General features: G+C 44.6%; 1 protein-coding gene across 7 annotated transcripts in view; it reads right to left on the reverse strand.

Annotated features, from left to right (window-relative positions):
• The window catches only part of brun (trafficking protein particle complex subunit brun), a 747,330-nt gene extending 735,419 nt beyond the window's left edge, over positions 1 to 11,911 (reverse strand). For 3 of the 7 annotated variants that reach the window (XR_012829487.1, XM_075698270.1, XM_075698275.1), the window contains exon 1: positions 11,573 to 11,910. Coding sequence is in view for 6 of the 7 variants with exons in the window: in XM_075698270.1 (XP_075554385.1) it covers positions 11,573 to 11,849 (277 nt within the window). In the remaining variant the exon portion in view is untranslated. Of the gene's footprint in view, positions 1 to 11,572 lie in introns of all 7 variants that reach the window. The other 4 variants (XM_075698272.1, XM_075698271.1, XM_075698269.1 and 1 more) reach the window with 2 other exon arrangements.
• Between the last annotated feature and the right edge of the window lie 376 nt (positions 11,912 to 12,287).

Here is a 12,287-nt window from a genome sequence, read left to right on the forward strand (position 1 = left end):
TAGAATTGATCAATCTTTTCGGGCTTTCGAGCGAATAGCTCACCTATGTGACTGTATTGTATGTATGTATTGTATGTATTGTAACTGTATTGAATGAATTATATTTATCTGTATTTTTTGGCGTTAAAACTGTGTAATGGGAATTGACGAAGAAATTGTGTAAATGCGTTAATTGTGTAAAATCATAACAATGTAATAGATTCCGTGTAAAAATTGCAGTTATGCAATAGATTACGAGTATTGTGATTTTGATTTCTGTTTGTGTATACTTTGCAACCTGTCGTATTGCCTTTGTTTCTCACCTCACTGCTGCTCTGTAGGGCGTAGGGGGTCCTCAAGCTGCATTCGGCAGCTTTTTCCCTTCCGTCCTCTCTCATTTCTGTACTTTGTTTTGAGAGAAATAAATATCTATCTATCTATCTATCTATCTATAGAGACCAAACGGCATTGATGCAACACCTTCTCTAGAAACCACTGTGGTATGATCAGTAAGCAAAGCTTCATCTTGCAATTCATATTCAACCGGTTCAGTAAAAACATAACGAAAATAGTTGCTCAATGCCTGTGATTTTATCTGTAACCAGACTTCTATTCAGCATTATCCCGTTTAATGTGTTCTGACTGTCTTAGGTACTGCAAGAACTTTTTTTGGATCATTGTTAATAATGTACAGTATAATTTCTGCAAAGAACTTATTTCTAGCTTGCCGCATTTTAGTTAATAGCTAACATTACAGTTCAGAAAGCTGTAATGGCTTTGGTCTAGCCTTTTTTTCTAACATTATTATTTTGCATTTCATCTCAAGATCTCAGCTGATCCAAGGGCTCTCATGTCTAACTTCAGATTTTATGGTTCGAACAAAGTGCACAATGCAATAATTCATCATATTCCAAAAAACATGCCTAGAATTTTCTATGCTGCTTATGTCAATGATCAGATGCAAGTCTAGGTAATTACATATTGAGACATCATCTGCATGGCTGTACTCCTTAATCGCAGTTATGACTGGCGACTTTCTGGAATTTCGTTTCTTTGTTGAAACAAAAGTATAACAGTTTATAGTCACTTATTCTTGTTTTTACATTAATTGACCCTGTACTGAAAAAGATGGCTAACAAACAGAAGGTCAAGAAGAATTTCAGTTTGGCCTAGTTCGTGTTTACTGCATATTATATTTTACCGCAAATAAAGAAGGGAACAGCGAAAGACAAGACAAAAACGACATGCGCGGTTTTGATAATTGGTTAACCCCCTAGGCTGATGAGTGCTCTCGTTTGCTATGTTCTGTGCATTTTCTATTTGTCTATATATTGCCACAGGTTGCCATGAATAAAGCAGTTAAAAGTTAGCGCCCGCGTCGTTTTTGTGTCCTCTTCCGCTGTCCCCGTCTTTACTTGAGGTCAATATGATATGCAGAAGGTCAACAGCTGAATTACCAAGTGCTGGCTGGCACACAAGTTGCTCAAGATTGTGAGAGATATCACCTGTCAAAATACCATCTTCATTGCATATTTCCAAAAGAGCATCATGTAATTTGACAACAAACATTGCATCTGTGTCAGGCGAGCGATAAACCCTACATAAGAAAAAGGTAACTTTCGTCAGTATCATTAACAGCAAACTTTCATGGTTGACGATGTGGTCGAAGAGTGTGGCGTCAATATTGGCTTTCATGATTACCGCGACATTGCCCCCATGAGAACTTCTGTCAAGTCTAAATGTCTGATAACGCCTTGGTATGATTTCACAGTTGTCGGCCAAATCACCAAGCCATGTCTCAGTGATAACACACATGTGCAGATCATAGCTAAGTAGAATGAGTTCAAGTTTATCCACTTTCTTTAGTACGCTTCTTGCACTGGAAGAAACCAAGCACAGCTGATGCATCCTGCACTGCTATCCCTTCTAGGGTTGTTTATCAGTTTTTAACATTTCTTTTCGCGAGTTTGCTGTATCATTCCAAAGTATAGATTGGCCGCCAACATTAACCGTGTTGCACACCAATGAGACCTTCTTTCCAGCTTCTCTGTCTGCTTCTGCACTTTGCCAAAGCAACCTACGCTCGCAAAATGTGTCTGCGCATGAATAATTTTTTCAATGCATATTCGCGCTTCTTTTAGCTTACTTTCATTCCTGAAAATTTCTTGCTTTTTCTGCACAGTCTCGGAAATACAGGATGAGCGGACGAAGTGAAGCTTTTCCTACACTGAGTATGTGCCACAGACTTGCACTCAACACCCATCTTGTTCCTGAGCAGCCCATTTATCACTTTTGCGTATAATACCGATTCCAATTGATTGCCAGCTTCAGAAATACCAAAGACAATCAGGTACGGATAACGGTTTCTATCTTCAAGATCAACAAGCTTTTCTTGTTGCTTCTGAAGATTTTTTTTTCACATTTATAATGGAAGGATTTATCTCTTCACTTTCACCAACTTTGATCTGGACCTCATTAACACTATCCTCAAGGCTATTTAATTAACTATGAAAACCTTGTATCGTTTTATCGGTTGCATTCAAATGGTCTCTTAGTTCAGATATTTCTGCTTTAAAGTCTCTTTGACCATCTAAAAGAGTCTGAAACATTTCTTTGACCCCAGGTTCAACTCCACATCACCACATACAAGAAGCTTACATGACTAAAGACACTCATAGGCAATACATAGCTGGTGTAGTTGGTGGATAATGTGGATCAGGTACACACTAAGTGACGTACTAATTAACCGACAATGGCAGCTAATTGGCTGTAGACTTCCAAGCCTCACGCAATTCTCTCTTAAACACATGCAGAGACAAGTTTTATTTGCAAGCAGGCAGTAAAAGATGTTTGATTTTAAATTGCCGCCGCAGTGGCCTTTCAGCCATGACCACATATTCACACTCAGCAACACTGCAAGCGGGTTTTTCTATCAGGCCCCACTTCTCTGCAAATGCCCTCAAGACAATCAATGCACACGGATGGAAAAGGGCCATCACCCACTTATACGTCATAATCATGCATGACGTGGAAGCTCCTGGAGCTATGGGAGCAGGAAACACGTCATAGCCACCACCTATGGCCTATGCGTACTACATTTTGCCAATTCCGTGCAGAAAAATGTACATACTGCGCACTAACCATTCAGCATGCGGTCAGTGACTACAGCTTAAGTGGGCAGCCAATACGTTAGGTTAAATGGTGACAGGGTCGGGGATTCATCACAACTATATTTAAACTGGAATTATTTATTAGGCAGGTATGAATTAAAGGGGTTTTGCTGTAATTAGTCCACTGTGAGGGTAGCATTCTTGGTGCTCTGTTCATTGCATTTGTTTTTTTAAGTAATAGCTAAGATGGCTTCAGCAAGCTACTCTTTCCGCAGGTCTCCTTTGTTGCAAACCTTGCTTTGTTGCTTATTTCAGCTGCAAGACTATTGCTACTGATGACGTGGGTGTGTGCAAATTTACATCTCATATGACTTGCACTGCTAAGAGAAGGCAGTACAAGCATTCAAAAACATGGAACCAAAGGCAAATGACAGTCTTACTGCTGCTGAGACAAGCTTCCTCCTAATTATAATATGGCTGCTAGTGCGTGATTAACACGGCAGAATTCAAGAGCACCTAAATAGATGTCAGATGACAAAATTAGGATGCTATTATCTTCAAAAGATATTGACACATGTGCTTCTTTATATTTCTGAGGTGACAGCTGTACGCCGGCTAACAAATGTTCACGGCTAACAATCGCGAGGACCACAACGGCGGAGTCAGTGTCATTACTAGGCCTGACTTTGCCGCCGTGTTGGCTGCGGCTGCCAGCGGGACTGCTTGCGAGAGCGCCGGTTCAAGGCGGCGAGGTAATCGAAATGGTGGCGGTGGTGGCTGTGATTGCCGTTTCGAACCTGCGGTCATGGCAAAAATCCGGAATATTGGTCTGCAAAGGGTTCTTGCGCCCGAAATTTCATGTTCTTAAACATTGACTCTATGGGGTACGTGGCAGTGCCGCGAAGCAGTTCGAATTATCGGGCGTTCAGAAAGTCGTTCGTTGACTGCACACTGGCAATTCCAGCCGACCACACGGCGTCAAAAATGATTCATTACGATTCCTCTCTGTTACTCGAGCCACCATTACTACAACTTTCGCTCTTTCAATAAAATTATACCATTTTCCCTGGTATAAGGACAAATTCTCTTAGTTTTCCCTGAGTATTTCCAGACTATTCAAAATCCCTGAGAATTCTCAATTTTCCCAGTTGGTGACACCCTGATGATTGCATTTCATTGGCAGAATGTGTGAACATCAGTCACGATTCGGTTCACACCATAATTCATGAGCATCTCATTTATCAGCTCTTGTGTGCGCAATGGATGCCAGAGATTTTCAACCACCACCAGAAGAAGGAGAGGTTCGGCGTTGCCTTGACTCATATGGTCTAGTATCACAATTAAGGTGGCAACTTCTTGTCTGCAATTATCACTGGGGATGAATCATGGTGCCACTATTACGAGCCTGGAACACGATGGCAATGCTTACAGTGGAAACACTCGAATTCACCACTGCCAAAGAAAGCAAAGGCCGTCATTTCCGCCAGAAAGGTGTTGCTGACTTTTGTTTTTTTTCTATCGTCAGGAGCCATTACTGATCGAATTCTCTAAACTTGCAGAGACTATCAGTCGTTTCTGATCTTGTGAAAGGCCAGATCGGCTGCATGCTGCAATCAAGAACAAACAATGTGGAACATTGACAAATGGAGTCATCTTGCTCCACGACAATGCCTGTCCCCACTTCGTTGATGTGGTTAACACAAAACTACCAAAGTTCAAGTGGAGAACGATGCAACATCCGCCATACAGCCCAGACCTGTCGCCTTGTGACTTCCACAATTTGGGGCAATTGAAAAAAACACTCAAAGGAAACAGATTCGTGTCAGACGATGACGTGAAGGAGTCAGTTCCAGACTTTTCGAAGCCGCAACCCAAGGAGCTTCATGAGGCAGGAATCACGCGACTAGTAAGTCAGTGGGACAAATGTCTCAATGCTCATGGAGACTACTTTTATTATCGCACTGGCTCAGTTCCATTTGACTCGCTCTCGTATATTTTGCAGAACTGCTTTTTATATGTGCTCTCTGTTGTGACTATAATTTCGGTGCAATTACTCATAATACATGAATGGTGACAGCTACTCCTGCGCAATACATTGGAAGGAAGGACAGCATCATTGAGATTTCTCCCTGGCCATTGCATATGTACAGAAATGTAAACAAGGTTCTTGAATGACGAAGTTTCATTAAAATATTTGACTTCAACCTCATATTACGGCCTTTACATTTTTAATATCAGCAGCATGCACTGCTTTGCTGGTTTAGAACTGATATAGTTCTAAAGTTCGTGTGATATATTCTTTACTTATTTAATAGACAAAAAACATGGAAGCATTGATATCAATAATTTCGAGCACAATTTTTGGGACATACTTTATTCTTTAAACATATTCTTTATTAATATTCTTATTATTATTCGCATATACATATTCACATATTCTGTGAATTATATTATACTGGACATATTCTTTATTAATAAGTACATAGTTCACTTGTCTTGACAGTGCGTAGCATTCAAAAATTCATTTGCAGCATCTTTGGCAATCTCAATGCAGTTATTATTCATGTACGTGATCCCTCGACTAATTCCATAAGGAGGAAGCCGAGCTAAACACACATTTATTTTAGATTGGTGGCACACGAACACACACACACATTTTCCTAATCGCTGTGCCTTAGTCGGTATTTTTAGTAGGACCATGTTCTTATATTGGGCTCATTGTATGCAAAAGCTTATTACATCTCATCACTTGGATATGTATTTATTGTGCTGATCGGTGGTCATCACAATAAGTATGCACACACATCCTCATATCACCTCTGTTATTATATTTCTATACCTACCCAACGAGAAACTTGTCCGTCACATAAGACAATGAATGGCTCATGCCCCCTTAAGCAGTGACTCATCACTTGGATATGTATTTATTGTGCTGATCGGTGGTCATCACAGTAAGTATGCACACACATCCTCATATCCCCTCTGTTATTATATTTCTATACCTACCCAACGAGAAACTTGTCCGTCACATAAGACAATGAATGGCTCATGCCTCCTTAAGCAGTGACCCCCACAAGCAAGCAAAAAAAAAGTTTTTTAGTTGAGAGAGTTTACTGATCTTGACCATGGTGCCTACTGATAACTAATTGACTGAATATGCATATCCAAGTGACGGGATGTATAAGCTTTTGCATAGAATGAAGCGATTTTGCATCAAATTCAGTAGCTGAGTTTTCGCAAATTCAGATTTGTTGATGAACACAAAAATATACGGAACCCTAGCACCCTAGCCATAAACAGCTTTGCCGTAAAAAGACACTAATGTTTATTTGTTGTACTGCAGTACAACAAACTCGCCTGAGTGCACAGTTCGATAAGTCTCTTTACCAGTGAGCACGCATGTGAAGCTTCGAATACTTTAGCCCCGAGTAGAGACATACCTAAAACTCAATTCGGTACTATTTTTTGCCACAGATGCAACGGTCATTACGGTCATCTTTCAAGATTCTGGTACTGGAGCCCCATCAGCGTCATTTGAAGCTGCTTCACCGGCATTACCTGCCATCAAGGAACAACATTGCGGTCTTCGGCACCCCACTGATGGAGGCGCGATCCGGATCCTCCGAAGCTGAACTTTGGAGTTCTCAGAGGACCCGGTTTCCCATTTCAAAATATAAGGAACTGAACCCTCTGGTGGGAAAGCGAGGCGGCTTCAAGAAAGCTGAAATTACTTTTTCATTGAAGTGTTAACAGAAAGTTAAAGTTCAACTTTGCTTGCTCAGAAGTTTGTGAGCATACCTCATCAGTTTTTAATGTGCTGGAATTGCCAATTTTTAATCTATCACTTTTTTCACAGGACAAAAAAGGCCATGTGGCAGGCGATTGCTGACATGATGTCTACCGAGTTCTCGGCCCTGCTGACTGAACTTCACGTGCAAAACAAACGGAAAAGTTTAGAGCAGTCATATACAAAAGTCGAAAACCAAAAACAATTCTGGGCACTCAAGGACTGTGCATGAACACGAAGAGTGAGTGTTGTCAACCATTGCGTGCAGTCTCCAGCTTTCATATTTTCCAACTAATTCTTTTCTTCTTTCTTAGTGAGCTCAGTGAGGTGCTAGAACAAAAGCACCATATAACTCCCACTGTCTTCATGAAGCCTGGAGCAACATTAGAAAAAGACAGCAGGTGCTGTTGTCTCAATTTCACTCAAGTTTATCCCCATTAATACTGCACGCTGTTTTTCGGCAAGTCTCCTGACGGTGATGACATGGAGCCAGGAGCATCGTCCATGGTCAAACTCCTTTCAAGCCCTGCCTCAGCTGCAGTTTTAAGCTATGAACCGAGGAATGCCTTGGCCAAGAAAAGGAAGAAGGACAGCACATCCCTACAAGCGATGTTAATAGAATTTCTGGAGGCAAAAAAGAGCGGGCCAACCGCTTTGAAAAAAATATGTCTTCGCTGGGGCGGCTAGTAATAGCTGTCAAAAAAGCTGCCGCAATGGCTACGGAATAAAATTTTGCCAAGAAAAACTGAAACACTGTATGTATTGTGTGTAGTCAGACAATGCAAGACAACCAAACAATGTAGCCTGGGACCTACAGGCCCCAAACGCCTCAATTTATCTTTCACCAACAAAAGTTTTCTCAAAGTATACTCAAATGTTTTCTCAGTATATTCAGAGTCAGCCCAATTGACAGTCGGAACTGTGATGGGGGGCAACACACGCAGTGCAACCTGGGGGTCGCGAACGCGGGTGTTTCTGCTGCAGCGGCGCCCATCAAGCATGCCAGTGCCAACACGTCAACTCAGTGTGCTACAAATGCAGGCGGCAAGGGTATCTGGCAAGAGTATGCAAAAGTGATAGCGAGTTATAAACAGACAGGCGTGGCATGCAGATTGGGCACTGTGTAGATTGAGCACAGTGGATGCAGTGCTTGGGGTACCCAGAGCGAGTGAAATGTTTGGAGCGTCGACCTTTGGGCACTTCATGCGGATGGGCCGGCGCCTATGCGCATTCCGGTTATTAACGGGGTTCCACTAGAGATGGCACTCGATACGGTCACCAGTGTCTCAATCATAAGTGAAACAAAGTTCAGGCAACTGTTCCCATTGGCTGCCTTGGAACGATTCGACTTACAGCTGAGGAGTTTTTGCGGAGACACGCGACCAGTCACCGGAAAGTTTGTGGCCGCTGTAAAGCTTGGGGAGGAGGAGAGACGGCTACCTCTGTTTGTGGTAAAGGGGTAGTGCCCAGCATTGTTTGGTAGAAGCTGGATGAAGAAATTCCAGTTGGGAATCAGCAAGTCGTAATTGATTTTGTCTGTGTAATCTAAAGGAGGAGCTGTGGACCATTTTCAAGAGGTGTTTTCAGATGGTTTAGGCATGTCCCGTGGAATTAAGGCTCGCATCTTGGTGTCGCCAGATGCCAAACCCAGATTCTTTAAGCCCCGGTGGATGCCCTTTGCTTTGAAAGACAAGTTTCAGGAATCGTTACAGAGACTGCTCCTCCAAGGCCTGGTCCAACCAGTGAAGACTGCCAGATGGGCAGCAACTGTCGTTTTAATGCTAAAACAAGATGGGCAGTTGCGCATATGCGGTGATTTCAAGCTGACTGTAAATCCCATAGCACTTGTGGCAACGTATCCCGTGCCACGCATAGAAGAATTGTTCACAAAGCTCCAGGGAGGAGTAAGGTTCACAAAGCTAGACCTAAAGGATGCCTACCAGCAGATTGAGCTGGAAGAACAGTCACAGGAGTTCGTCATTATCAATACCCCTAAGGGCTTGTTTCAATACACAAGACTGCCATTTGGGATTGCTTCTGCCCCAGCCATATTTTAACGGGAAATAAAAAACCTCCTGGGAGGTCTTGATCATGTCGCAATTTAGTTCGATGACATTTTGGTAACAGGCACGAATGACAACGAACATTGGGCAAACGTCTGCAAGGTACTAGAGTGCTTGCAAGCGGTGGGCTTGAAGCTGAAACTTGCAAAATGCAAGTTCTTGCTACCTGAGGTCCAGTACTTAGGCCACATAATAAGTGCTGCCGGGCTGCATCCAGATCCTGCCAAGACTGAAGCAGTACGGAATGCTCCCAAACCTCGAGATGTGAAAGAGTTGCAAAGCTATTTGAATGCAAAGCTATTTGCATTCATGAAGAGCCCCAAGAAGCTGCTCGCATCCGCTCGTGTCTTGGCCCATTATGACCCCTCCAAACCCACAGTGTTGATCACTGATGCTTCCCCTCATGGCCTGGGGGCAGTTTTCGCACAGAGAGAGCCTACTGGAGAAGAGCGACTGATAGCCTTCGCATCAAGAAGCCTCACGGCCACTGAGAACTATAGTCAATTGGATAAAGAGGCACTTGGTCTCGTGTTTGGTGTCGCAAAGTTCAGGCAGTATCTCTGGGGACGGAAATTTGAAGCAGCTACTGACCACAAACCCTTGTTGGGCCTCTTAGGTGCTGGAGGGCCTATTCCGGAAATATGCTCACCGAGGCTTCTTCGCTGGGCATTGTTACTGGAAGGTTCAGCTAAAGTTTGAGCTATAGGCCTGGAAGCCTGATAGCCTACGCAGATGGGTTGAGCAGACTCCCCTTGCCAACAATTGATTGCTCTCCAGAGGCGCCTGGGGAGGTATTCATGCTTGAAGGTGTCTATCCCCGTGTCCTTTCATCAAAGGTGGTTGCAGAAGCTATTGCAAGAGATCCGGTGTTGTCAAGAGTACTACAGGATTTATGGTCTGGTCATGTTCAAGACTTGACATCAGAGGGGGGGCCGTACGTGTCCCGATTCAATGAGTTGAGTGTGCATCAGAACTGTGTGCTCTGGGAAACTGTTGTGGTGTCCTCCAACCTCCAAGGAGAAGTCCTCAAGTTACTACACGAGAGCCACCCTGAGGTCACAAAAATGAAAGCCATTGCCCGAAGTAATGCATGGTGGCCGTCGTTAGACAGAGACATCATAACCACGGTTCAAGATTGCTTCGCCTGCCGACAACAACAGAGACCACTGAGACCAGTGCCTATGATGTCGTGGCCGTTCTCAGGCAGGGCCTTGTCAAGGATCCACGTGGACTATGCGGGACCTTGCCGAAATTGCTATTTTTCTTATTGTAATTGATGCATTCTCCAAAGGGATTGAAGTTTTTCCCGTTTCATCATTCTCAGCGGAATGTACAATTGCATGCGTGCAGCTCATGTTTGCGAATCAGGGCCTCCCAGACATGGTGGTATCGGACAATGGACCCGCATTCGCGAGTGAAGCGTACGGGAGATTTTTGAAGAACGGCGTGAACAGGATGCTAATACCGCCCTATCACCCGGCGTCTAATGGTGCAGCAGAGGGAGCCATTCAAACTATGAAAGTAAAATTACAGAAAGTTGGCCCAGGGGACCTTTGTGCACAAATTGCACGAATACTATTATCATAAAGGTCGACATCCCACAATGTCACTGGGTGTTGCCCATCCGAACTGTTGATGGGACGGAGGCTCAGGACTGCATTGGATCTGCTGCAGCCAGACCTAAGGAAAACAGTCCTCCAGAAACAAATTGCTCAGAAGATGGAGTACGATCAAAGAACGAAACTGAGGGTGCCAGTACAACCAGGAGACTTCACCAGGAATTTTCGGCCAGGTCCGAGCTGGATTCCCGCTGTAGTCACCAGGCAACACAATTCACAGGTGGAGCTACAATTGGATGATGGGCGACAATGAATCCGGCATCTCGACCATGTAAGGCCTCAGTCGATGCCCGACCAGCACAACCATCAGTGCCCCAAGCCCTTCTACCACACGCTCGGAACCACATTCGGCTTTATCCTCAGGGACTGGAGGTACAACTGACAGTGGTTTACCCAAAGCAGCGACAAGCTTGGAGAGTCAACCATTACTACCTGGCGAGCCCTATCAGCTGGAGACCAGTGACACCATACCACGAACACAGACCGATTACTCCCCGCCTCCCTCCACACCTCGGCTTCATTGCAGCACTAGGGAACGCTGTCCGGTGCTTCAGTTTTCCCCCTTGAACTTTAACTGCTTATATGCTGTTAATCTATTGTATTAAGGAGGGAGGAAGTGTGGTAACTAACACCACCAGGGGGCGCGCGATGGACAATAAAAAGCAGAGCGCATGACCTGTGCGGGCAGTATGCTTACGCTCCTCACAGTGGCTACTGTGTCTTTATTGCCGTGCGCTATGGCCGCAAGTCTGGTCACCACACTGGGTAACTATTCAGCGCCACGACTCCCCGTGATAATGTACCGAGTCACTTAGTTTTTCTGATTCGTCTGTGTCATTTGACAACACTTGCCCGACTACATTCTGTATGGGGCCTTGAATTTAATGGAATAAAACGGAGCTGCCACCTTCTGGCATAAGAACGCTGACGGGGCGCCGTATGAACACTCACCATAGCAGGCAGCACGTTTTTCGTCTTCTACCTCCCATTGAAGATAAAAAATAAAACACCCACCAACAGTGAGCACTCCGAGGACGCGCCGGTGAGCCTGGAAGTCACCCCAGAGGCTCCCGTCGGCCGGGTAGCTGGTCGTGTAGCGGAGCCACACGCTGCGGCTTCCCTCGGGCTGTTGCGTGTCGCTGAGACGCGTACAGCGGACGCGCCCGATGTGCTTCACGGCGCGCTCCCAGAGCACAGTGCTCGAGACGTGCGACGACAGTGGCTGCACCAGCACCAGCAAGCACTGGTGGTCCTCCAGTCGAGCGTCGAAATCTACAACAGAAGCGCCCATGATCAGCTGGTCGTCGGCATGTAAACTGTAAAACCATAGTATAAAAAACCAGCATGGATGGATGGATGGATGACGGCTATACCCTTTGTATGGATGGTGGATGGATGGATGGATGGATGATTGTGGCTCAACCCTTTGAATCGGGCGGCGGCGGCGCGCGCCACCTAGCCTTTAATGGTTCTATATGCATGCATACCTATGTATTTACTCCTTTACTTTTGCGTTGATATTGTCCACCAATCAGATAGCCGCCGTTTAGTTATTTCTACCTGTTCAAAGTCCATTCTACTTTCACTGTCTTTAAAACCCAAGGCTTTGAATAGTTCCCCGTTAGATTCAACTGCAGGGTGAAGTTGTTTACAAGCAAGTATCAGGTGTTCCGCCGTTTCCTCCTCCTCTCTACACGCCTCGCACACCAAATCTATCTCCTGGTATCTG

The sequence above is a fragment of the Dermacentor variabilis genome, chromosome 7 (genome assembly GCF_050947875.1).
Source record: "Dermacentor variabilis isolate Ectoservices chromosome 7, ASM5094787v1, whole genome shotgun sequence".
Taxonomy (NCBI): Eukaryota; Metazoa; Arthropoda; class Arachnida; order Ixodida; family Ixodidae; genus Dermacentor; species Dermacentor variabilis.